Source organism: Pleurodeles waltl, chromosome 4_1, assembly GCF_031143425.1.
Source record: "Pleurodeles waltl isolate 20211129_DDA chromosome 4_1, aPleWal1.hap1.20221129, whole genome shotgun sequence".
NCBI lineage: Eukaryota > Metazoa > Chordata > Amphibia > Caudata > Salamandridae > Pleurodeles > Pleurodeles waltl.
In genome coordinates this window covers 859,164,348-859,192,276 of record NC_090442.1, presented here as the reverse complement: position 1 = coordinate 859,192,276, position 27,929 = coordinate 859,164,348, and the positions used below count along the sequence as shown (strand labels likewise).

Genomic DNA, 27,929 nt, shown 5'->3' with positions numbered 1-27,929 from the left:
GCATGATACAAACACAATGAAGACAGAGTTATATGTAAGGACATAGTTACACGTTAGGCTAATACATTAATGAGATATATTATTGATTGTCAATTATTATTCACAATTCGTAAATTTTCAAATTTTCAATTCTTAATCAATTTTGTGTCAAGTTTCTCTTTTATTAAATTATGGATATGCTCCATGTATTTATAAAATATATGTGGAATATATAGGGGGTCATTTTGACCTTGGCGGACGATGTAGGCCGTCCGCCAAGGTACCGCCGCTGAATGACCGCACCGCGGTCAAAAGACCGCGGCGGCCATTCAGACATTTCCTCTGGGCCGGCGGGCGCTCTCCAAAAGAGCGCCCGCCGGCCCAGAGGAAATGCCCCTGCAACGAGGACGCTGGCTCAGAATTGAGCCGGCGTAGTTGCAGGGGTGCGACGGGTGCAGTTGCACCCGTCGCGTATTTCAGTGTCTGCTTAGCAGACACTGAAATACTTTGCGGGGCCCTCTTACGGGGGCCCCTGCAGTGCCCATGCCATGGGCCATGGGCATGGGCACTGCAGGGGCCCCCAGGGGCCCCGCGGCACCCCCTTCCGCCATCCTGTTCCTGGCGGGAGACCCGCCAGGAACAGGATGGCGGTAGGGGGTGTCAGAATCCCCATGGCTGCGGAGCGCGCTCCGCAGCCATGGAGGATTCACAAGGACAGTGGTAAACCGGCGGGAGACCGCCGGTTTACCCTTTCTGGCCGCGGCTGAACCGCCGCGGTCAGAATGCCCTCGGGAGCACCGCCAGCCTGTTGGCGGTGCTCCCGTGGTCGGTGACCCTGGCGGTCACCGGCCGCCAGGGTCAGAATGACCCCCATAATGTTTTAATGTCTAGACCATTGAAAATAGTTTATGTTAACATTGCAGTGTTAAAACTGGGTATAGATATGTTGATTACATTTAGGTTGTTGCATGTTCCAACATGGCTGCTGCATTAGAGCACACTACTACATAATGAAATCAAATGATGGGTTTTATTTTGTGCATATATGGTGCCAGTTTCTTGGCCGGAATTGTCCAGTAGAAGGCGTTTTTGCCGAAACGCGTTGACACTCCATTGCAGGAGTCTGTGTAACCATTATAAGGAATACATCTGAACTAATTCAATGCAACATTGTTGTATCTGACTTCGTTTCAATGGTCAGGATCTAACCAAGGGATTGGTGCAGCCGTTGGATGGTTATCGCTCCATCTGTCAAGGATTTTATATATATCTATATATATACATATATATATATATATATATATTGTTCCTTAGGAGGAAGACTATTTGCTTATCACCTTGGATGTCAGCAGTCTATATATTAGCATTAAACATACTGACAGTATCCAAGCTTGCAGACACTTCTTGAGGGCAACATCCCCATCCTTTCTATTTCATACTGAAATGTTACTATGATCCAGTACTGTCTTGATAACAATTTTTTCTGGTTTGACAATAAACTGTACAGACAAATCCAGGGCACAGCAATGGTCACCTGTTATGCTCCCAGCTACACTAACCTTTTCTTGGGGTGGTAGGGGAAGCAGGGGGCTGGAGCCATAGAGGATTACACTTCCCACGTTATCCTCTGATCTTGCTAAATTGACAACCTATTTTTGGTCTGGAGAGGTGACAGGGAACAGACAATCAATTTAGTTGCCAAACTGGATAACAATGAGTTAAACCTAACATTTGAGGGGTTCATTAGCAATACAAGGGTTGAGTTCCTGAACACCATAGCGGAGGTAACAGGGAAAAAACTAACCTCGAAGTTACATAGAAAAAGCACTGCAGGCAACACCTTGCTACATGTCCAGAGTAGTCACTCTCCTAATTTAATCAACAGCATCCCTTATGGGGAATTCTTGAGGGCACAGAGCAATTGTAGTTCCAATACAACATTTCAATCAGAATCTGAGACAATGGTTGGGAAGTTCAAAGAAAGAGGCTCTTAGGATACTGGCCCTCATTCTGACCTTGGCGGGCGGCGGAGGCCGACCGCCAAAGTCCCGCCGTCAGGTTACCGTTCCGCGGTCAAAAGACCGCGGCGGTAATTCTGACTTTCCCGCTGGGCTGGCGGGCGGTCGCCTTCAGACCGCCAGCCAGCCCAGCGGGAAAGAGGCTTCCACGATGAAGCCGGCTCGGAATCGAGCCGGCGGAGTGGAAGCTGTGCGACGGGTGCAGTTGCACCCGTCGCGTATTTCACTGTCTGCGCAGCAGACAGTGAAATACATTTAGGGGCCCTCTTACGGGGGCCCCTGCAATGCCCATGCCAGTGGCATGGGCACTGCAGGGGCCCCCAGGGGCCCCGCGACCCCCCCTACCGCCATCCGGATCTCGGCGGTCCGACCGCCGGGATCTGGATGGCGGTAGGGGGGGTCGGAATCCCCGCGGCGGTGCAGCAAGCTGCGCCGCCGCGGAGGATTCAATGGGGCCGCGGTACACTGGCGGGACCCCGCCAGTGGTGCCGGTCCGACCGCGGCTTTACCGCCGCGGTCGGAATCCCCATTGGAGCACCGCCGGCCTGTCGGCGGTGCTCCCGCGGTCCTCCGCCCTGGCGGTCAAAGACCGCCAGGGTCAGAATGACCACCACTGTATTGAATACCACCCTGAGTAAGGCCCAAAATACCAACAGAGGGGATCTGTTAGCCATCAAACCTCTACAGATGACACAAACCACTAATCAGGTGAGGTTTATCATCACATTCAACCATAAATCTAATGAAGTCCATGACATCCTAAAAAAGCACTGGGATGTTTGTTTTTCTGAGGACACTGATTTTTTGGGGGAAGTACCTGACTGTGACATATAGGGGAGGCGTTTCCATGAGGGATTGTAAATCGATTTTTGTGTGTACGCATTAATTTGCCCTTGTGAGGACTTATAAGTAGGCAGTACTGTCTATCCGGTTAAGAAACATATACTGGAACATATCCGTACTAACAAGAACTTGGACGAACCCAGTAGCGCTACACTTTGCCAGTTTACACAATGGCAGGAGTGAGTTGCTTAGATTTTTTGCTCTTGACCAGGTACCTGAAGGCAATAGGTGGTAATCACACCCAACCTTCGAAAGGAACTGGAATCAAGGTATATTATAGAACTTAATACCAAAATTCCAAATGGGTTAAACACTGACAAAGAAATGGCCATACATTTAGGTGATTAATAGAGAAAGCTTAGGATATCTCCTCAGTTATTCCTGTTGTCCTCGTGTTGACTATTAATATAAGTGTGGTACTGTAATTGTATTATTCGGTTACCTGTTGGATGTTTATATTTTGCATTTTCTCCATCGATATGTAGTCCATCATTTGCACATAGGTTTTTATTTCATTCTGTTTACATGTTTTATGTTTACACAGTGTTGGGGTCCTCTTCTTGGCACAGCAAGATAATTTTATCCTTTCTTGTCTTCGCAGGGTGATATCACTTGTTCTTTATGCTCTTTTGAGACCACAGAGATGGGCTGTGGCTAATGAGGTAAGATATTAATATTCTTTTCTATATATGAATGCCATAGAATTATTTTTTATCCCTACTTTTGATATTGTTTCTTCTTCTTCTTTTTGATGCCTAGGATGTGTAAATATATTAAGGATGCTCACACCCGAGTAGGGACCATTGACTGAATTACTCTCTTACTGATGTAATTATGTTGATTTTACATGGATTCATGTGCATTTGTAGTGTAATATCTCATGTTCACCAGGGTCATCTCTGGGGATACAAAAATGAAGTTTCAATTCAATTGGGTTGCCCATTATGTTATTCTTGGGATACTGTTAACATTCTATATCATACATGATTTTGACCCAGTGATGCCTGTACCAGGATATTTCACTGTAAAAGATGCAGTCAGCAGAGATCTAATGGAATAGCCATAAGGTTGAGGAAATTGCAGTTCACATATCATAGATTAGTAGTTATCTTTGTTTTGCTTTTACATCGTGTCATAATTTGAACATATACGCAGGACAGCATAAGGCATCATGTATGGTTTCATGAAGAACAGTTTCTCTATATGTTACACAATAAGATATATAAGCTATTTTGATTAATACATTTTTTAGACTGGTATGCAGTTCAACATGTTGTCATGTATTAGGGAAACTGCTATTCAGTACAATGTGCTGACAAGATGATGATTTGCCCACTTGGGCATGATGTATTGAGCTGCACCAGATGATCATTCTACTTTGCTTCAAGAATGCAATTTGTAAAGCAATGTGTACAGTTCATGGGAGGATAACCTAAATACTGTATAGAGAGTGAATATGTTAGCCCATTTGGGTTTCATTGTGATATTTGTTACATTGTATAGAGTTTCCCTTCTGAAACATGTTAAGTACAGTATTATCCAGTTTCTGTGCAACATAAAGTTCTACAAACATCAATGTTCATTTGGACAGGATGAGCTTTATTGGGATAGTCTATACTGTTTTGTAATATATTGGATAATTGCTAAACTAAGGATTTGAGAAAAACTAAATGGAACACTGTCTAACAATGCAAAACAACTACCATATATTCACACATATACTGTTATCATTGACAATTGGCTGTGATACTGTAAAGTTTGTGGGTTTCACAGTTGCTCTTATCCATGCTTCCTTTTACGGTTTCTAACAGCGTGCATGCAAACGTAAATATTCCAAGATGGCCGCAATGTTTATACAAAGTTTAGGAGCCCTCAAGCCTTTATTTACTTTGTTGACCCTTTTCATGTAATTTAGTGGTGCCGTATATGTGGGGAATTGACCCTTGAACAAGATGCGCGTGTGTTGTGGCGAAACCAGATGGGTTTTTATGGCCATCACAATGGCATTGGATTAAAAAATGTTTTTTAACTGAGCCTGTCTACTTCTGCTTTGCACCAGTGTGTGTCATTCTTTTTTTATATATATATATATATACATATATATATATATGTATTTTTTACTGTATGAGACAAACAAAAAAAACAAAGGTTACAGGGGTGTTATAGTTAGAGTTTGAATTTACTCATACAAAGCCATGGAAATTCAGAAAATTAGAGGTATCTCAAGTAACTGTACCTCGTGCCCTAAGGTGACTAGTATTTGCTCCCTCGCAATGCTCAATTTTCTCATCAAAAATGTAATTGCAAATGCTGCAGTGATAATATCAGAGATGCCATAGAAGATGTCATCAATGATATAATATGTGGAGTAATTAGCTGTGCATGACAAAGGTGCGAGTTATAGTTAACTTAGGGCACAAGTTATAGTTCTTGATATAACTGTTGAATCTCTACGGTACCGCCTACCACCTACAATCACCCAACCCGTGCCATGCACGGCCTTTGGCTCTGTGTGGCAGGAGTGGCTCGCAAGGCCTGGCCACAGGCCAGGCCTTGTGGCCTGCCCCCTATAACCACCCAACCCCTGCATCGCACGTGGCCTTCTGCCATGCACAGCAGGGGTTGGCCACGCAGCCTGCAGCCTACCCCCTATAACCACCCAACTCCTCAGCCACTCATAAAGTGCTTCTTTGTTTGGTGCAGATGTGATCATATTGCTGTGCATCAAGAAAGTGTCATAAAATTGGGGGAAAACGCACTTGAGGGATCATTTTAGTAAGCTCTCCATCATCTGCATAAAGGGCGGGAAGATGTAGCATTCCACATATCTATATGGCTTGTGGCCAAAAGGGCAGAGCTTTTAGGCCTTTTTTTCATACTTGTAGTTTTTAAAAGGGAAAGCACGATCTCTGGTCTCAGTAGCAGATGACAAGAAAGAACTCACTCATCACAGTCATTTCATGAGATATTGCGCTCGAAAAAAGCAAAGACGCAAACCTCCATCAAAGTTTACGGATAACTTTTCAAGGTAGAAATGAAGAGAAACAAACTTGCTTTGCCTTGGCCATGCGCAAGATATTAGGATGATTAGTACTTTACAGAAGTGGAGTTTCAACTTGAGCACCAGCTTTGGTTATATGTCAATGCTTTCCATTGAGATTTAAATTCTCTGAAATGAGCTTTGTGCCAGAATAAATCCTGTCTGTGTATTTATCCAAGAAGAGGCCAGTGTTTTGTGCAGAATGTCTACCAAATTGGAGTACTTTCTACTAATTAGTAAATGCTACCTCGTTGAGTAGGCATCTCCTACACTACAGCCTGGTCAAGGATGCCAAAGTAATGTCTCCAGTGACCTTGTGTGTCTGTAACTTTGCCAATGTAATTGTTCCTCAAACTTCTTCATCAGATAACTTTACCTTTCAAGATGGAACTGCTGAGAAGACACACTTGGAATATTTGTAATTTGTAGAAGTAACAGCTCCTTTGTTTGATGGAGATGTGACCATAGTTCTGTGGATCAGGAATGCTTCTCCTATTCGGGACGGCGGAGGGAGCCTCAAGGCCTCCCCGGTCCCAGACTACTCCCTGCCTCCTGCGTGAGCCAGCATTGCTCCTGCATGCAGGGAGCTGCTGGAAACGCAGCTCGCTGCATACAGGAGCCTTACTTTCATCTCTTTCCAAGAGATGAAAATTCCTCTTCAAGCAAGCAGAAGCATTTTGACAGCTCCCGCTTGCTGGAAGTGGAGAGTTTGCTTTTGCTTGGTAGGAACTGTCCCACCAAGCAAAATCAAACAACTACCTCATGAGGGTGGGCACATTAGGAGATAGCAGGAGCCGCCATGGGTGGTGGCACTCACCTGGGCCATAAATGGCTCCAGGAAGAAGGCATTTTGGCCACCCCCTCCTTTGTTGTGTATGGGCCGGCCCTGGGAGGTGGTGGCCTCTCTTTTCATTTTTTTGCATTTATTTTTGGTACTTGGCTGAAGCTGTGTCCCAAAATGCCCACCAACATTTCCTGGTTGAAGTGTTGGCAGACAACCAGATCTCTGCACGAGATCAGGAGAATTTGTGAAGTCGTTGCGACCCTTGATATACAATTTAGGATTTCCTTTATTTTCTCAAAAACTGCTGAATGGATGTACACCAAATAATTAAAAAAGCATGCTTTCTGGACCAAGAGCTACCTCTCTGTTGAATTTGGTGTAATTCCATCCAGCAGTTCAGGCCTGTAGTGATGTCTAAAATCTCTATGGGAATTTTCTTCTGCCCCTGCTTTACAGATCGCCCCAAAAATTTCATGAAGATTTAACAAACTGTGCCAAAGATCTAGCCAACTCAAAAAATGTTTTCTCTATAGAAACTATAAAACTATGTCCTAACTATTACTACCTACTGGTGACTGCCAGGCCCTACAGCCAACCCCCCCACATGCAGTCTAACGCACGCTGTGTATGGCATTTGTTCACCCTAGGGGTTGGCCACGAGTCCTAGCCTGCAGCCAGACCCTGTGGCTAACCCCCACAAAGGCAGCTGACTGAACTCTTCGTCCATGCACAGCACAGGGTTGGCAACAAGGCATGGCCCTGGGGGCCCCATCCCCCGGGGCCTTTTTTTTTTAAAGGGGAGTGGGGCCCATGTGGCTACCCTCCTCAAGCCTATTATGGCCCTGGGGACCACGTGCCCCAGGACTATATTAATAAGGGGAGGGGGCCTCTGTGCCCCCCCTACTCATACCTCATTAGGCCCTGGAGACCCCATCTCCCAGGGCTTTATTTATTTGAAAGGAAGGGGGGAACATGGCCCCTGTCCCTGAGCCTTATTAGGCCCCAGGGACCCCTTCCCCAGTGCCTTTTTTATTCAGGGGCTAGGAGGGCCACATGGCTCAACTCCCAGATCCATATTAGGCCTTTGGGACTCAATTCCCCAAGGCCCTTTTTTTTAGTTAAGGAGGAGAGGGCCACATGACTAACCTCCATGAACCTTATTAGGCCCTGGGGAACCCTTCCCCCAGGGCCACCACTTAAAATAAATGGACGGGGGTCATGCAGTTATACAAACTAAAGCCCAAGTGGACACTTTCGATATGCAACTTTAAAAAAAAAAAATTGTTGCGTCTTTGGTCCCCCTTCCCAACCATTGAATCAAGCCCCAGTGGGCGAGCTCTCTTTTACTTACTGATATGCTGAAAGTTGTTTTGGGGAAATAAAAGACTGTTTATCCTACCTACCATGCAATTTACTCATGTTACACTATCCCCTTCACGTTTTCAGTGTCTAAAGTGCCCAGTGCACTAGTAGAGATTTAGAATTATTCAAATCAAGTACATTGCCTCTCACAGAGTTAAAAAGAGATTTACAGCTGAGCTACAGGTGGGTTTACAAAACCTCTTCCATATTCAGTCAACGGGGTGTCGTATTTAACTCAATTATATATTGGTACAATATCCACTACAAAAATATATCAGTCCTTGCATATTACTTTTTATGTTTTTCTTCAAAGAAAGTGACGTGCTACTGGATATGTTCTATCTTTGTTTTTTTATAGTTCTTATATGCTGCAAGGTTTTCTTAAGCGCCAAAAGCATGGTTCTCCCCACAGATTTCAATTTTCAGTGACACTGTAGAATGTAAACCACATGGTCAGTTTTAAAATGGAAGTGGCATTGTATATGTTTTCTAGTCTTAAGCGATGGTGATTCATAATTTTTTGTGCTTCTCCCATGCTGACCAAATTTACACTTTCCACATTTCTTAAGGCCTTGGCATGCTCCAAACCAATTACTATTCTTCTGTTTATTGTTTTCAGGGCAGATCTTCACTAGATTGTCACTAAATTGATCTTGCTCTTTTGAAAGTCTCACCAGGTCTACGTGGGTGGCATAATCCCGTAGCTCCAACATTCCAATGTTTGTCTTCCTGTTTCTCCCTTTTTAATTCAGAACATTCTACCCTCAGAGGGTGCAATTTTCAAATAGCCTTATAGCCCTTCTCCCTCAGGCTATACCAGTTGCTAAAGACCCTCACTCTCACTATAACTTGGGTTCAGGGCCTTTAACAAATGGCATAGCCCTCAGCAGTGGGCACAGGGTGACATTATAGGGAAATATTATATCTTGTATTCCAATACTCTCATTTTCCAGTCCCTTAAGTTCCTTTTGCTCCTGGACATTCCAATCGCCTCCAAAATAACTCAAAGTTTATTATGCCTAAGCATGATGCATTAGACTCAAGCTCCAGTTCCTGGTTGCTTCACTGATGGTTCAGCAATTCATTAGCAACAGCATCCATGATCATAAGGGTCTGACTTTCTGCAGAAGACTGGGAGGTGCATTTGGCTTCTCCAAGTCCCTCCAGTCCAGCAAAATGCCTGAAAGCAGGGCAGCATCTAGATCAAATGCACTGCTGACAATGGAGGACTAAGAAACAGCAGATCAATGACACATGGTGTGACAAGCAGTCTCATGACTTGTAGTCAGTCATCGACATTCCAGCTTGCCATCACCAGCAACTCCACAAGGGAGTAGTCAGTGACTGAAGCATGGTCAGCCTGGTAGGTAGGGGAGGTGATCTTCAGAGGTGGTGAGACAGTGTTATTTGAGGAATGGATATTTTGTGGTAAGTATTTTGCCCTTTGCAACTGTTGAGGTTCAGTAGCTGCAGCTATAAAGATGTGCCATGCCAGTACTGTGCTTCCTTAGTCATGTTCAGCACGAGCCTTCAACCATTTTCTTCCTGTTGTGTCAGCCGGCACCTCAAAGCCCTATAGTAAGTGAGGACTGTGATTGTGCTGGAAACTGCCCCTAGCCCAAGTGACAGCAATGCCAAGGATTCTCATTAAGTCCATGACAATCACCTTCCATCGCAGCCAGTGATTGGTAGTAAGCAAAGATCTTTTTCGGGCATGAGCCACCAGCAGCACGAAGGGGCATTTAAAGTGCCACAGATAGGAGTGTCCTCTATAGCCTGAGCTAATGTATTCTGTTCTGCAAGTCTTATATGGCACATGGCTACCTGGAGACCTCCCAGCGCTGAAGCAGTCAGCATACTGCTTAGTTCTTAGACAGAACTAATTACTATAAAGCCACATTTTCAGGGCCTTACTGAATAAAAGCTCATTGGAAAGCAGGTGTATTTCGAGGGGAAGAGTGTTCCAAAGTCTGGGGGCCTGACAGGAAAATTAACGGCCACCCGAACAAGATCTGCTAAACTTAGAGACCTGCAATAGGTGTGCTGAGGAAGATCTGAGAGACCTACTAGCAATGTGAGGAGTGGCAAATGGTCTCAGAAGGACAAGTCCTTTCTTGATCCCATCCTACTAAGCTCATACAACCAAGTTATCCAGAATTGAGAAATTGTGCCAGTCGAAGGCTAAAGGGGGGTAAGGGTGAAAGCAGGAGGAGGGTTTCACTGGTGGTTCGAAAATCAGCAACATGCACTCATGCCTTGTGGGCAGTAGAAAGTACCTCCCTTACCTCAAGTTCTGAGGTCAGCGTTCTGCCACTTTTATGGTGTCAGCTTCTATTGCACCAGTTGTTTGAATTGTGTACTCTTATCTAGACCTTCACACGCTTTAATCACCCCAAATTAAAATGCAACAGGGGTGAAGGGTAGTGCTGCATGGGTTAGTCAGATGCTCCCTTGTACAATTTTGAGGAGACCACTCGAAGACTGAGGGGGTCATTCTGACCCCGGCCGGCGGCGGACGCCGCCGGCCTGGCTGGGACCACCAGAATACCGCTGCGCGGTCAAAAGACCGCTGCGGGTATTCTGGCTTTCCCGCTGGGCTGGCGGGTGACCGCCAGAAGGCCGCCCGCCAGCCCAGCGGGAAACCCCTTCCCACGAGGAAGCCGGCGGAGTGGGAATGGTGCGACGGGTGCAGTTGCACCTGTCGCGATTTTCAGTGTCTGCAAGGCAGACACTGAAAATCTTAGTGGGGCCCCGTTACGGGGGCCCCTGCAGTGCCCATGCCAGCGGCATGGGCACTGCAGGGGCCCCCAGGGGCCCCACGACACCCCTTACCGCCATCCTGTTCCTGGCGGTCACGACCGCCAGGAACAGGATGGCAGTAATGGGGGTCGGAATCCCCATGGCGGTGCAGCAAGCTGCGCCGCCATGGAGGATTCCCCAGGGCAGCGGAAAACCGGCGGTACACCGCCGGTTTTCCGTTTCTGACCGCAGCTGTACCGCCGCGGTCAGAATGCCCATGGGAGCACCGCCAGCCTGTTGGCGGTGCTCCCGCGGTCGTTGGCCCTGGCGGTTTTTACCGCCAGGGTCAGAATGACCCCCTGAGTGTCCACCTCTAGATGCAACCCTGGAGAGCTGATCTCTGCTGGACCCAATGGGTCGCTCTAGCACCGCAGGTCCAGTCACAGAGTTAGCCATCTCTGTCTGGCAGCCTGGGGATGTGAATTGAAAATCGCAGCAGTGTTTTAGCTCAAAATTGAGACTTGATAGTCATGAGAACCCCAGGACATTGCCTGAGGCTTGAGGATAATAGGAATGATCAAAACTGTTTAAATCTATATTGCAGATATTATAATCAACTCTTCACTGCGTGATGCCTTCTTCCACCACAGTAAATAAGTAACTTCTTTTGTTTTGACTAATTAAAATCATACAAAAGAGAGGAGCAATAATCAAAATTCATAACAGAGCATAGAGTCTGAGCATGATTAAAAATGGATATAAAATCCATAAGTACATAAAAGCTGTCTGGGGTATATCAGACACATGGGTTCTCCAGAGGCCTTCCTATGCACTTGGTTAAAGTGCAAGTGTACAGGATAAAAGATTTTATCAGGCTTTATAAAACTAAAAAGAGTCACACAGTTGTCTTTTTCAAAAGGTTCCTGGTTGCCAGGAGTTTCCCAAGGTTATTATGTTAATGTCTGTTCCCAACTGGCAAACTGGCCCATGTGATGAGACTAATAAAGGAGGTCCCGGGGCCAAGAGTGTTATTAAGGTGCAAGCGTTCATGTTAGCAGCTTTTAAAGGTGTGAGTATGTGTGATACAGGAGATCCTGGGGGCCAGAGGTACTATTACAGTGCCAATGTGCAAGTTAGCAGCATTAAAGTTCATGGATGCTGTCTGGAGGTATCAAGACCAGGAATTGTCTGACGGATTCCCAGAGACTTGATTTAGAAAAAAAATATCCAAGATTAAGTACGTTTTTACAAACTGATTGATAAGGTTGGAAACTTTACACAACTGAGTTCAGGAAATATGACTAGCTTTCTCAGGGAACTCCAAGGAGTCAGGATAGCCTGAGGTTTTGATGTTGATGCTTCCTCTCCAGCTAGTAGCCTGGCCCAGATGTTTTTGTTTCCATCACAGGAATGTGTGTGTATATGTTATTATATGGTCAACAAAACCACTGAAGACCCTGAACAGCTCTATTGATTCCTCTTGTAAGAAGACGGGGCTGTCAAGAACTGTGCAACGCAAAAAGTCAAGAGCTAAATTAAATGCAAAGGATCATTGCAAAAGATTTGTAGCAACAATCAAATGCTCTCTGGTGCATATTCTTTATTTTTGCTGTCTAACGTCACAGACTCCCTCCAATGTACGCAGCTAAGTCCAAGAGACTACATTACAAAATGCACCAGACTCCATGAAAAAGAAATCCAAGTTTAAAGGAGGAGGATCAATTAAAAGTTACATTTAAGCACTTAGAGATCACCACAAAAATATTTCAAACTCAAAACACTCAATAAAACCATTAGATTCCCTTCTGAGTACTCTTAATCAGGCCAGTCAGCCAGCCAAGACATGAAAACAGCCATAACATAGCCACAAATCTGGAAAACAATAACAAAATAAGAGCACAAGTACTATCTAAAGAAGGAGCTGGACGGGGCTGGATCAGTATTCAGAGCCAGCTTTAGGACAGGGTGACTGGTGCCGTCTCACGTGGCGCTGACCTTTGGGGCGCTATGTTTAGAAATAGCATGGATTTAAAAACAACTGCTGCAAAGTTCCTTGTATCTACAGCAAAGTTTTCAGGTAACAATAAAAATGCAAAGATAACTCTGGTGATTAATGTTCATGCTGGAGAGAAATGGAGTTTTCACTCTAGTGGGAGTCGGTTTTGGCACATCAGTAAGTTGCACAGTGGATTGTTATGGCGGCAAAGAACATGTACCATACAGATCACAGAAATGTATTTTATGTGGATTGCTTAGTGAGTTACTGCTTTTGTCACAGAAATACTTTTGTTACTTGCAGTTCATAAATTACAGTCCTAATGTAACACAGTCACCTAAGAACTGTCAAAGAGCTGCATGCAAACTGCATGGTACAGGTTAGAACATTATGCCCACCCTTCATTATCCTAATGTTGCTAAAAAGGTTCATTCAGCTAGAAAGACATTCTTCTTAAAAAAGCCAAACCCCAACCACTGAAGTATGTTTTAAATCCAGAGTTTGTGCTTCTCCAGACAAAACACTCTTAAAATATACTGACTACTGGGTGACATGTGCTTCCTACACCTTACAGTCCTCAATGTCTTATATAACATTTCCTACAGACCAAGGGTCTGATTTGGATAATGGCAGATGGGTTACTCTGTCACAACAGTGACGGATACTCCATCTGCCAAAATCTAAATCCCATAGGAAATAATGAGATTTAGATTTCGGCAGACTGGATATCCGTCACTGTGTTGACAGATTAACCCATCCACCAATATCTAAAACAGGCCCTAATTTCCACACATATGAGTCGTTGTCTCTCTATAATGTGTGTGAGATAAAAATGCTCTGACACCCTACTATGGTATATGTAACAGTATAAAACACATTAAATACATGGGTAGAGAGAGGCTATTAAGAGATGAGGAGCACTGTAAAAGGGAGGTATTAAGGTAATCCGTAAAGAAGGTCTTGGGCAGGGGGATCCCAAAGAAAATTGTTGCACCGGGCACCAGCAGCACTAAAGGGGGAACTGCTGGTATTATTGCTGTTGAGTGCTCTCTCTGTTAGTATCTTAAGCTCTGCTCAGCCCCCGCTATATCCAGAATCTCAGTCCACAACAGTGTCTATAGAAAATAGTAATATTAACTCAGGGTTTGTAAGTGAATCAAACAATTCATCACACTTTAATCAGATTACGTCTTTAAAAAGCCTCTTGGTTCTTAGTTCTGGTGTTCCGCAATATGCAGAGCCTAGGGAACCAGAAGCAAAACACACCTGTTGTTAATATTGGGACCAGTATCTTGGGATTGCCGATTGCCCTGAAGCCCTAACAAATACAGATTATCCGACCTTTGTCAACCCATTATAAGCAAATTCTGTGCCTGAGGGTAACATCTTTCAAGAAAACTTAGTAGTTGCGAGTCAGAGACTTAGGCCCTCATTCTGACCTTGGCGGGCGGCGGAGGCCGCCCGCCAAAGTCCCGCCGTCAGATTACCGTTCCGCGGTCGAAAGACCGCGGCGGTAATTCTGACTTTCCCGCTGGGCTGGCGGGCGGTCGCCTTCAGACCGCCCGCCAGCCCAGCGGGAAAGAGGCTTCCACTATGAAGCCGGCTCGGAATCGAGCCGGCGGAGTGGAAGCTGTGCGACGGGTGCAGTTGCACCCGTCGCGTATTTCACTGTCTGCGCGGCAGACAGTGAAATACATGTAGGGGCCCTCTTACGGGGGCCCCTGCAATGCCCATGCCAGTGGCATGGGCACTGCAGGGGCCCCCAGGGGCCCCGCGACCCCCCCTACCGCCATCCGGATCCCGGCGGTTGGACCGCCGGGATCTGGATGGCGGTAGGGGGGGTCAGAATCCCCGCGGCGGTGCAGCAAGCTGAGCCGCCGTGGAGGATTCTATGGGGCGGCGGTACACTGGCGGGAGCCCGCCAGTGGTGCCGGTCCGACCGCGGCTTTACCGCCGCGGTCGGAATCCCCATTGGAGCACCGCCGGCCTGTCGGCGGTGCTCCCGCGGTCCTCCGCCCTGGCGGTCAAAGACCGCCAGGGTCAGAATGACCACCTTAGTTTTATGTGATAAATTCAAAAATAAAATCGCAGTTAGGTTAATAAAACTGTGATGTTGTTAGGATGCTTTTGGGGGGTATGTCACACATGGTGAGATAGGCATGGTTTCACTATGGAACTATGAATGGTGACAGTTGGTTGGGACTTGTTGCAGATGAAGACGTGTATGCTTGCTCTACCTTGTTACCGAATAAATCATTCTTTATTCAACTCACTTGAGTGTCCTCGTTACTAAACCGAATGTGTGCATCCACAGTAAAGTAAAAGAAAAAAACGGGCTTAAAGAGATAGTAACAGGGAGCAGAACTGAGAAGAGGTTGTTCAACCCTACGGCGATGAACCAAAGGTGTGTATAAAAAGCAAAAGTTCCCAGTCAGGCATAACCATAAACAGAAGAATAGAGAAAGAAAATGTTGGCTCAAAATGAGGATTCCTGAATACGAAGAACAGAAGACTGAAGATAAGGTCTACATGACATTTAAGAACTAGGGGTGGTGATTACCACAACATCAAGAGTGGACTTTAGTTCACTTTAGTGCCAGCGCAAGGTGTAAAGTCTCTAAAAAGGTTGATGGTGCTTTGACTGACTCCTTAATCAATATATGGATGCAACCACGTAAGCATAACTCCCACTGCAATATCTAAAAAGCATATATGATTTGCTTTCCACCAACACTATGCCAATAAAAGCTAAGCAAAGGCGCAAGATACTTCTAGCATAAACGGTGCCAACACATCACCCCTTTTTGATGCTAATTAAATAACTGTATTATCCTTAGTACACTAAACGCAATGTCCTTTACAGCACATGGTGTGTTGGAGGTTGTCAGTGACTTTACTCACCACAGTATGAAACGTGAGATCTGAAATCGATAGAAATTCCATGCTTCTCGCAGATGTAGGCATAATGAGCAAGAGCATTGCACAGACAATTGCTTCCGCATTTACAAGCATCGAAGCTGCAGAGCTGGTAATATAAACCAGGACTGACGTAGGCGTGGCACGGTGCAAAGAGGTCTTCATTGATTAGTTCACAATGAGCCGCATAGCCAACTATGAAAAAATAATTTTTGAAAATACAATTACAAAAATATCTTTGAGAACAATGTGTTTTCATTGAATCTTTCAAATGCTGGTTCTCTGTCATAAGTATTGTAGTATAATACATCACAAAACACTTGTTGGCCTTTTATCTCACTCTACCTTTTTTTTTTGCATCCCTGCTTTCCCCTTTGTCCCTGTTTTTCATCTTTTAATTCCTCCTTCTGTCCCCCTTTAAGTGTTTTTCTCTCACGCTCTGGATTGGTCTGTTGAGGAAAAGTAAGTGCTGGTCCCCAAGAACGAGTGCCAGTGGGCCCCACCAGCAACCACTGGTTCAGATTAAGGACTGTACTGTCCTTTTTGACAAACCTAACAAAACCTAGATAAAGCTAAAGAGTCCTATACTCCAGTAGCTGTTGGTAGCAAATTTAATTGGAGGGGCGCAAAACACACACACAAAAAACTACACACAGAACATACATATCAATATAAATATTTAAAAAACACTTACCTTACTCGATGTTCTGCAGCGCGTCCCTGTTCTTTTGCAGCACGTCCTCTGAGCGCAAAGCCCACTGCCAACTCCCTCATCCAATCAAGGCGCTGTCCTCATGCTGTTAAGCAGCATGAACAAAGCGTCTTGATTGCCTGGAGTGGGCCGGCTCCATGCTACAAAAGGCACTGTATGCCTGTGTCTGCTCTCCAACCCAGCTGTCCAAGTCAGCCGGGTTGGAGAGGTTTAAATTGCGCATGTCGGTTTGGCCTAACAAGGTAGCGGGCCAAACCTACATGCGCACTTCAAACTGAAGTGGCCACTCCTCACTGCTGCCAGTTACTACTGGCAGCAGTGAAGCACTGGCCCTGCCCTGCCCTCGCACTCTATTTGCCGCATCTATACTCTGGCTGTGGGCCCTGCATTCTTTAAGAAGCATAGCTGTTTTAGCTGCGAAGGAAATTATGGTGTGAAGGTTCGTAAAAAGGTGGATTCAGTAAGTAATAGTCTCGTCTGCACTCTGGGAAATGCCAGCTTTTTCAATGGGTATTATTTTATCATTGTAATACACATTTAGATGTACACTTATAAAAAATCAAGTCAATGTTACACAAAGTGAACTTGAGAATTTACCATTTTGTTGATTTGTATCACAAGGATCCATTACAGGAATATAGAACGGATTAGAACATGCTGAGGACACCTTCCATGCATTGGCATGAAGCTGAGGGGTCCCTTCAATCATTCCTGCTGGAGACCTACAATAAAAGTCAAAGATTCTTTATTTTTTATTTCCATGCTACTTAAGAAAATACTCACAAACCTAGACAGTTTGATTCCTGATTACGTTTTAAAACAGTGAAGCCCTCCCTTGTCTCTCGCTGGTCCTTCTCCTTGATAGCCCTCACCCCGTGGTCCCACCCAATTTCTTTTCTACTTTCTAAAAATATTCATTAAGCATTAACTCCAAATATTTCCTTCCAGGACTGCTAAATTTTCCAGGCTCTATAAAACTATGTTAGAGTGTTGGAGGAATCTTTGGTTGTTAAACATCTTTATTTAAGTACATATACAGAAAGGTAGGAATGGTATATAAATCACACCCCTGTTGAACAAACGTAAATGTACATAATGTGAACAAAGAACACAGTTAATTAGGGTGCTGCTTGAAAGGTATCACGTGCTCTACTACCAAGGCACGAACAACAATGGTGCATCAGGTCCACTGCATACAAGAGTATACAAAGATACCCAAGCACTCAAGAAGCATTCCAAAAGTAATTGTAAGCTCATAGAGTAAGGATTTGTAGATTATAAATCCAATCAAGTGAATTTTATTAAAACGTGGATAATTCTGTGCTCCAAATTGTATAGATTATCAAAACAACACTGACACATTTTCATCACCATCTGTGACTTTTATACAAAGCTATAAGTATATAAAAGTACAAATAGCACTAACATATTTCAAAAGGTTGATTCACAGTAGAGCTTCTAAGTCTAAAATTCTGAAGAAAACTTGTAAACGTGTCAAAGAAAAGTAATCTCTGACTGAGCGTGTATAAATTGTGTTTCCAAGAGTTATTGGGTAGTCTAGATAAGTTGAACGATGGCCAATCTAAGGACCATCTTCCAAGTGCATGTGGTCCCAGACAGCACAAGGTAGTTCAGTAATGAGATCCTAATAAGTCTCTCCAAACAGTCAAAGTCATGTGGGAGAGAGAATGATGAAATTGGAACAAACCAAATAAAGCAGAAGGAATAATTGATGTGCAGGGAAAGGGACAGTGCAAATGAATCAAAGGGTATTCCACAAGGGTCTCCTGCAAAACATGATAGTAAAGATATTGAAAAAACTCTCAAAATGGTCAATGCCAAGCCTTTTCATCAGGCCCCCTTATATCTGATTCTTTTACCAAATATGTTTCTCAAAGCTAGGGAAACAATAAAAATTTTCTGGTTGTTTGTGATATTGGAAAACAAATTAAGAAAACCTGTTCTATAGAATCTTTGTCCACAAACCTCTTTCCTCATTTTTCTCCAAATAAATGGCATTCCCAGGAATGCAATCTTGGTGTGTTATCTTCATGTTAAAACAGTTCTCTATTCATTTTCTATTTTCCAGGCTCGCATAGACCTGCCAATTCCCCCTCGCTGTTAGAGCCCCTTACTTGTGTCACTTCTCTCCCCACCTCTGTCTTCCTCAGCTTTGTCTTTGGGGGCTGGAGGATTGTACATCACTTCATTTTTCTCTTTTCTGCTTTTTGTTTCTTTTCCTATATTCTGGCTAGTACTCCCCCTAACTGAACTATGTTTTTTATTTACCACAGACCTATACCTATATCCTAGTGCTACTACATACTCTGGTACTGCTACCCCTATCTAAATCCTAGTACATATACCTATACCCAAATACCACTAGCACTACCAACAAAACAGTATCTCTATCCTTGCCTATACTCTAGTACTTTAATACTTTCCCCACTATCTAGAACAGTTAGAAATGGGGTCTTTGGTTGGAAGTCAGGTTACCTACCACCTGTCCAAGCAAGGACCCTCACTGTTGGAAAATGGGTTATTGTTAAGGGCAGAGTACCTACACTTAGCAATAGGCCACTAACCTCCACTTAGGTCCAGTAAGGTCTCAGTAAATTAAACCCAGCTCAACCCTTGGTAGCTTGGCAACGAGGGTCAAGGCTTAACTTAGGAGACAGAGTGTAAAGCATTCAAATATCACAAAACAGTAATTAAATAAAACCCAGGAAACAGTTTAAAAATCCCAAACCAATTTATAAAAATAGATTATATTTTATCTTTAAAATGACACAAAAAAGAATAAAATGGGATAAGGGGAACCGGAGATATGAATTTTTAAAGAACTATAATTTTTTTAGCGCCTAGAAGCAAAAACCGCCAATCGGGTCATCTGGTTGCACCTCGACCGAGGCAAAGTCAAAGTTTAAGGCCGACCGCGATGGAGCCCTGCTTGGCTACAGGCCGCGGGAGGCCGCGGGAGGCCTCGTTAAAAGTTTACCTTCACACTTAGTCTTTTTTTTTCGAAGATTTTCTTCAGCGGGACGAACCTGCCAGTCCAATCCGACCTCCTGGAGCCCTTCTCCGGATACGCGATGCGGGAATCCTCGGTGGAGATTTTTACCTTCAGACTTAGGGGGTCATTCTGACTCCCGCCGGCCACGGTATCCGCAGGGCCGGCGGGAGCCGCCAGAATACCGCTGCGCGGTCACAAGACCGCCGCGGGTATTCTGGGTTTCTAGCTGGGCTGGCGGGCGACCGCCAGAAGGCCGCCCGCCAGCCCAGCGGGAAACACCCTTCCACAAGGATGCCGGCTCCGAATGGAGCCGGCGGAATAGAAGGGGTGCGACGGGTGCAGTTGCACCCGTCGTGATTTTCAGTGTCTGCATGGCAGACACTGAAAATCATGGTGGGGCCCTGTTACGGGGGCCCCTGCAGTGCCCATGCCATTGGCATGGGCACTGCAGGGGCCCCCAGGGGCCCCACGACACCCCATACCACCATCCTGTTCCTGGCGGCCAAAACCGCCAGGAACAGGATGGCGGTATGGGGGTCGGAATCCCCATGGCGGTGCAGCTGGAGGATTCCCCAGGGCAGCGGAAAACCGGCGGTACACCGCTGGTTTTCCGTTTCTGACCACGGCTGTACCGGTCAGGGTCCTTCCCGCTGTGATGACCGCTTCCTGGGAAGTGTGGCAAAAATCAGTCCCAGGAGGCAACATCCTCCAAAAATCCATCATGGCTGAATCTGATTTTTGGAGGTTACATCTGGCTGAGCCCACCCACTGATGTGGCTAAAAATCATAAACACCCCCCTCTCCTGCCCTCTCCTAATCTAATCAAGGGGGCACCTAGTTGTCTGGGGTTGCAGGATGTGGGGGTGTTGCTGGTTGCTCCAAATGTCCTTCTCTGCCTTTGAAGACCAGTTTGGCAGCCCTCCCCCTTCCTGCCTCACCATCTGCTGAGGGGAGATTCCCTCCCACAAGCACATTGCTTTGTGTGAAGCCAGGCCACTTCACGCCTCATCAAAGTAGCCTGGCCAGGCTGCTAGAGGCTGGCCAATCAGAGCACAGCAGCAAAAACAATGCAGGGCTGAAATTGGTAACTTTTCAGGTAAAGTTTAAAACTCTTTACCTGAACATGTTATATTAAATCCAACAACTGGAAGTTGTGGGATTTATTACAACCAATAATTTGATACCAAACTATTGGTATGCATCATTTAAGGAGACTTTAAAAATTAAAATAAAGTCTCCCCATTCTAGCCTATGAAGGCCATTTACTACAATGAGGGAAAAACAAATTTGGCTGTTTTTACCTCACCAGGGCTTATAAAACTATTTTTATAAGGTCCCTGCTTATAGTTACATGGCACCCAGCCCTAGGGGCACATAGGGCACACCTTAGGGGTGACTTATGTGTAAAAATAAGGTAGTTTAAGACTTTGGAACTACTTTTAATTCCAAAGTCGAATTTGCATATAACTTTAATTTAAAAGCAGCCAGCAAGGCAGGCCTGCCTTTCAAATGACACTGGGCACCTCAGCAGTGCACCTATGGGGGCACTACCTATGCTGTGGTCCCTAAACCTACATGCCCTACCATATACTCGGGACTTATAGGTAGGTTAACTTAGCCAATTATAATTATCCTAATTTGCATATTGATTTTACACAGAGCACAGGCCCTGTTTTCTCACACTCACTCTAGTCAGGGTAAGGGCGAATCACCCTCAGCTAACCCCAGCTCACCCCTGTGATAGCTTGGCACCAGCAGGTAGGCTTAACCTCAGAGTTCTAGGTATAAATATTTGTACCAGCACACAGAGCAACTTAATGAAAACACTACCAAAATAACACAACACAGGTTTACAAGAATAGCAAATATTTATCTAAACAAAACAAGACCAAAACGACAAAAACCCAAAATACACAAGTCAAGTTATTAATTTAAAAAGCAAAACAGTCTTCAATCCTTTTGTAAATAGGTAAATCACTGTTAGCATTGAAAAGTGCCTGGGTAGCGTCAAGATAACATGCACGGGCGAGTGTGTGTCAAAAAAGGTAAGCAGTGCGTCGATTTCTCACCCGCAAGCGAGACCGTGCGCCGTTTCTCCTTCTCTGGTCGGGTCGGCGTGCATTGTTTTTCCTCTCCAAAGGAGAGCAATGTGTCGATCCGGGCAGCACTCAGGTCCGGGCAGGCGTTGCTCGTTTTTCCGTGCCCAGCAAGGTTTGCTTTGAAAATCCTGACGCGCGGTGTTAGCAGAACAGCGCTGTGTGGGTTGTGATGTTACCAGCCTCCGTTAGCGATGTGGCCCGTCGTTCCTCTAGCCGCGTGCGTTGATCTTCCAGCTGTGCTGCAGGCGGTGCATCAATTTTAGCCACAAAGGTGGCGGCACGTCCTTACTTCAGCCGCGTCTCAGAGGTTGCGACGGAAATTTCCCTGCACAGCGGTCTGTGCGTGGATTTTCAATCATGGTCTGCCAGCTTCACCTGTTAATGTCCCAGGAACTGGATAGGGTACCACTTGGCAGGGCAGGAGTCTCAGCAGAAACTCCAGGTGCTGGCAGGGGAAGTCTTTGATGGCCCTGAGACTTCAACAACAGGAGGCAAGCTCAGGACAAGCCCTTGGAGATTTCTTCACAAGCAGGAATGCACAACAAAGTCCAGTCTTTGCCCCCTTGCACAGGCAGAAGCAGCAACTAGAGGATAACTCCACAAAGCACAGTCACAGGCAGGGCACCTCCTCAATTCTTTAGCTCTTCTCCAGGCAGAGGTTCCACTTGATGTCCAGAAGTGATCTAAAGTCTATGGTTTTGGGTGCCTTTCTTATACCCATTTTGGCCTTTGAAGTTGGCTTACTTCAAAGGAAAGTCTCTCTTGTTTGTGAAATCCTGCCTTGCCCAGGCCAGGCCCTAGACACACACCAGGGGGTTGGAGACTGCATTACGTGAGGGCAGGCACAGCCCTTTCAAGTGTGAGTGACCACTCCTCCCCTCCCTCCTAGCAAAGACGGCTCATCAGGATATGCAGGCTACACCCCAGCTCCCTTTGTGTCACTGTCTAGAGAGAGGTGCAAACAGCCCAAGCAGGGAATCCACAAACAGGCAGAGTCACAGAAATGGTATAAGCAAGAAAATACTCACTTTCTAAAAGTGGCATTTTCAAACACACAATCTTAAAATCAGCTCTACTAAAAGATGTATTTTTAAATTGTGAGCTCAGAGACCCCAAACTCCACAGTCTATCTGCTCCCAAAGGGAATCTACGCTTTAATCATATTTAAAGGCAGCTCCCATTTTACCCTATGAGAGGGATAGGCCTTGCAACAGTGAAAACCGAATTTAGCAGTATTTCACTGTTAGGCCCGTTAAAACACATTAGTATATGTCCTACCTTAAATATACACTGCACCCTGCCCATGGGGGTACCTAGGGCCTCCCTTTGGGGTGTCTTACATGTAAGCAAAGGGAAGGTTTAGACCTGGCAAGTGGGTACACTTGCTAAGTCGAATTGGCAGTTTAAAACTGCACACACAGTCACTGCAGTGGCAGGTCTGAGCCATGTTTACAGAGCTACTATTGTGGGTGGCACAACCAGCGCTGCAGGACCACTGTAGCATTTGATTTACAGGCCCTGGGCACTTCTAGTGCACTGTACTAGGGATTTATCAGTAAATCAAATATACAAATCAAGCATAAACCAATTACATACACATTTTGAGCACTTGCACCTTAGCACTGGATAGCAGTGGTAAAGTGCCCAGAGAAACAAAAACAGCAAAAATAGAGTCCAGCACACATCAACAACCTGGTAAACAGATGCAAAAAGTTAGGGGGGACCACACTAAGGATGCCAAGTCTAACAAGAACCTATTGGCAGGTACTTCTACCCCTACTTAAACAAAGTGCATACAACCCATGCTAGAGGCTGATATGACTGTCCCTACCTACACCCTAATACATTTACCATACAATAGCACATCTATTCTCCTACCTAGTACCTCCTCCCCTGCTGTTGTTCAATATTACTATATCAGCCAGATCACAGCAAATTCTAAATTATAGGGATTGTGGTATGAAAGTCAGGAATATCAGCAAATACAGACATAACAAATACAGTCATTGCTATGTATGGGCAGAGGTACATGTCTGTAGAAGCAGAATTGGAGTTGGTGAAAATGTAGGAAGAGTAGAACAGCCATTTAACTCATGAATGTGTGGACATTGCCTTCACTGGCTACTGAAAAGGCAATTTCTTCTGCTTGGCGTCCTTCCTCCCAAACGTAAACCCTCATTACAAGGTAAGTAAGACATTTAACCTGCCTAAAAATGTCCCTAGTCTAAATTCTTTTATAGGGAGAGAAGTACCTTGGGCTTTGTATGACCCATTTCACTTTAGAGGGGAATTAAACTATAGTTCATGAACAGCTATGAGATTTTATGCAAACTACTGTGTCACTTCAAATACCTTTGCACACATCTGCTCACGGGTAGTATTATCATGTTGCTAACTGGTACTTTTAGTTAGTACTAAGATCAAAATCAAAACTCTAAATGTGGAATCCTTTTATATTTTACTTTGAGTCTGATATCGATTCTCAAATCAACATGGAGCACTGGTGTCTTGCCCTACAAGACCTTGCAAACTAATAATAATGCACAGCATCCATTTAAGCATGACAGTTCTCCTTTGCTAACCCTGTCCATGGACTCCATATATGGAAACAGAAATATTTAACACAGTACATAACACCATCCAATACAATTCATGATGGCACCATGGCACTAAATAATGCCTGCAAAGACAGAACTATAAAGATAAGATAAACATTGAACAATAAACAATGAGAAGGCAAGATGACACTACAAACAGAACCACTATAAACAAACTATCTGAAATGATAGTTGGTGTGCTCCTTTAGAAGTGATCTATTTGTGAGAGGAGAAGATTGTACAAAAGGTAAGGACAGGGCTGCTTTAGTACTGGTGGTACCCTACGCAACAGTCTTTTTTTAGCGCCTACCCCCCATGACCTCCTCCTCGGATTCCCGCACTACGACCTGGCAAAAGTGCCCCTCATCTCTCCCTAGCTCCTCTCTCACACACATTTAATTTGTTATAAAGCTCATGTAAAGGCTGGCTTTACTAATCCACTCAGCTATCCAAATAAAATACAGATCCGTTCTTTGCAGCAGGCATATTAACCCTCTGCGCTACTTTATGGCAAGTCAAAACTGCCACTGAATAAACCTCCGCTTTTCTCTCTCTAACAGGAACATCAATCACAAGAATTATCTTGCCATTTTTATTGTTGCCTGACAGCTGGACACATATGGATCTGTGCTTCAGGTGCTTTTAAATTGTAAATTATTGCTAAAAACAGTACCCCCTTTCCAGAGGTCAGCACACCCCTTCCAGGTCAGTTCCCAGTAACTAAAGCCAACTAAAACTGGCCCTTGGTAAGGAACAGTTACTCTCAAAGAGTTTGGGGACACACACAGCAGCTCATAAGAGAATAGGCTACTGGGTGAGTCTCTGAGCAGATACACCAAGTCTTAGATTCTCATAGGCACTCCATGTAATCATTGTGAAGACCAACACAACCATAAGAAAAGACAAAAGGAAATAGAGCAAGGAAAACTGAAAACAGGAACTGCGCTCAGGGAAAAGCAGGACTGGCCTCAAAAACAAGGACAGAACTAATCTCAAGGTCTGTGCAAACAGGAACACAGAAAGCGATGTACGAGAGGCTACAAACAAAAAGGGAATAGGAACAGGACTGGCACAAGGAACAAGAATCCAAGAGTCAGAATCTGCAAACCAACAAAGGCAGGACATAGTGTGTGCAGACAGAGCTAGAAGAATGGGTACATGACTGTAATAAGGAACAAAGGGAGGGACCAAAGATCCAAGACAAAAATCAGCACACCAACAATGGTAGGACAGGGAGTGTGCAGATAGAACAATAATCACAGTTAAGGAAGACATAATGGTAGCAGCAATAAAAAGCCAAACCATTGAAGGCAAGGCAACACAACAGATATTAGAGAGCAAAAAACATAAAAGGAGGCCAAGGTGCAAGGAAACAAGGAACAAGTCTGAATCAGAGCAACAAGACAAAGCCGGAATAAGTGGCCCTTCAGTAGAAAGACTGGTGCGAGTTGTCGTCCACTGAGCTTCCATGACAGAAATAGCTGGACGCTGTGGAGGCATAAGAGAGGAGCAGAAAAGGTGTGAGGTGCAAGTCATGGGCCAGGTACAGGGAATGAAGGAACGAACAATGAAGGGAAGGCTTTAGAGGAACTTGGAGAATGTTAAACATCAGAAACCAGCAGAAATAAGAAGAGGAAAAGGAAGACCATAACAGAGTGCAGAATGGAGTTAAGACTTTGATACGTTGAGAAAGGAAGTCTGAGCACGTCAGTATAGCTGTGAGATCAAATAAAAAAGAAACTGGACAGAACTCCACCTTCCAAACAAAATCTGGGTAAAGTTAGATAGGAGTAGCAATGATATGTCCCAAAATGCACCAGGATGGTAAGGTGAAAACCAGGACTGGTACGTAATGCCGAGGAGGGTGTGCCATGAGCTAGAGAGTTTATGTCACAGGCAGGTCTAAGGGCATGAAGTCCTAGGGCATACATGAGCACACCTCGGGCCGGATGACAGAAACCTGATGGGGGAATACTGCAGTGGGTGATTTGCACAACAAAACAACATCAAAATCTACGAGACGTTTGAGCAGCGGTTCTTAACCTGCAGTCTGCTGACCCCTGAGGGTCCACAGACCTCAGGTCCCAGGAGGATCTCTAACTGTTTATTGATCTGCTAATAATATAGTGCCCGGCTTCCAGGAGTTATTTAGTGCGGTTCTGTAGAAATCAAAAGATTAAGGACTGTTGTCTTAGAGAGAACTAAAGTATATAAAAAGTGATGGATGGAATACTTGAATTAATCTCAGCCACTGGTAATTACTCAGACCACTTCCCAATCCATCATTATTTTGCGCTTCATGGCACCTCAGTTTGGACTGTTGCCATGAGAAGCAGGGTCAAGGTGATTTGCATATTGATAGGTCCAAACTGAGGTGGTACGTTGGGCAAAAAACAATTTATTGGTATGAGGACCAGAGTGATCCCCAGTGGCCAAGATTAATTCAAGCGTTTTATTCAACACTTTCTTTCTTTTGCTGCCCTAAGTGTGACAGGCATGCCCAGATTTGGATCCTATGTTCACTGTGCCACTGGACTCAAGCTACACATGTTAAGTGACACAAAGGGCAAAATCGGTCTGGGGTTGCTTAAATTCTGGTTCAGTCAGGGCCTGGCAGTTTGGGCTAGACTGTGCCCATGAACAGCAGGGTCTAGGCTGATTTGTATATGGCTGGTTCCAAACTAAGGTGCCTTGGTGGGTGAAAAACGATGGATTGGAATGAGGCCGGAGTTATCACCAGGGGCTGAGATTCATTTAAGCAATCCATCCACCTTTTTTATGCCTTATAGAGTACTTCATACCTTTTCTTGATGAAGCTTCCAGTGCTCATGGATCAGGGGCAACCATCACTGTGTTCTTTGTTGATAGAGGGTTCAATACAAAAACTACTTTGTTAGCTAGGCACTGGTAACATGATACATAATTCGCATAGTAAAGAACATCACCCCACTGTGTGTACAGTGTGATGTTAGGCAGACAATTAAAAATCCCCTAGGAAACAAGAGGAGCAAAATGCTTAAAACAGTTATTCTCAGAGGTTTGGTTTGCACTAACAGGTTAAAACAGGGTATTCTTTAAATGCAGAGACATGTTGGCACTAATCTACAGATCAGTTTTTCAAAAGAAATGAAGTGCTCCAGAAGTGCTGTTGGAACCTTGTGACCAGAACCTGTAGGAAAGAACACATTTTAAGTTAGACATACATTGAATGAATCACACTTACAGAAAATCATCTCTCAGGTTCCCATTAAATGTTCCACACAGTCCTAGTGTTCTCCTCTTCCATGTACTGTTAGCCTGTATATAAAGTCGTTCTCCATCTTTAGAAAACTGGATTCTTAAACCAAACCGTGTCTTTAGCTGAACAAACATAGAGGAGAGATTCCGGATTTCAATATCCCCTACACAGGATAGAAGAATAAATATATTCTTTTTTATATTACAATAACATTTTGATGGATGGAAGAATGAATGAAACATTGCAAATGTGTTTTAATGAATAAAACTGTGCCTTATTGCGTTAGATAAACATCATAAAACAGTACACCAAGAACACTCATGTCGTAAACATATGTTATGGAGATGTGACACTCGTGTTTAGGTCTAGTTTGTGTTGCACTGAAGGCCATAACATAAAATCTACCTCTAAATCTTGCGATATTTTAATTTTCTAAATAAAGTCAAGCCCATATCTCACCAATTGTATGACCACGTTTATTTATTATTCATACTCAAGGCATGTTTAGGGGTAAGTGATTGACAGTTAATTTTGGTCCCTATCAACACTTTCGTAGTTGCAAAAGGTTCACATCAACTTGCTTGTCGGTGTAA

At 44.6% G+C, this 27,929-nt stretch overlaps 1 protein-coding gene across 1 annotated transcript in view; it reads right to left on the bottom strand.

The window, feature by feature from the left end:
- OTOGL (otogelin like) overlaps positions 1-27,929 on the bottom strand; it is a 1,080,166-nt gene that overhangs the window by 656,833 nt on the left and 395,404 nt on the right. The window contains exons 15-17 of the mRNA XM_069227564.1: positions 27,322-27,499; positions 16,987-17,111; positions 15,663-15,872 (exon numbers count right to left, since the gene is read on the bottom strand). Coding sequence (XP_069083665.1) covers positions 15,663-15,872; positions 16,987-17,111; positions 27,322-27,499 — 513 coding nt within the window. The remainder of the gene's footprint in view (positions 1-15,662; positions 15,873-16,986; positions 17,112-27,321; positions 27,500-27,929) is intronic.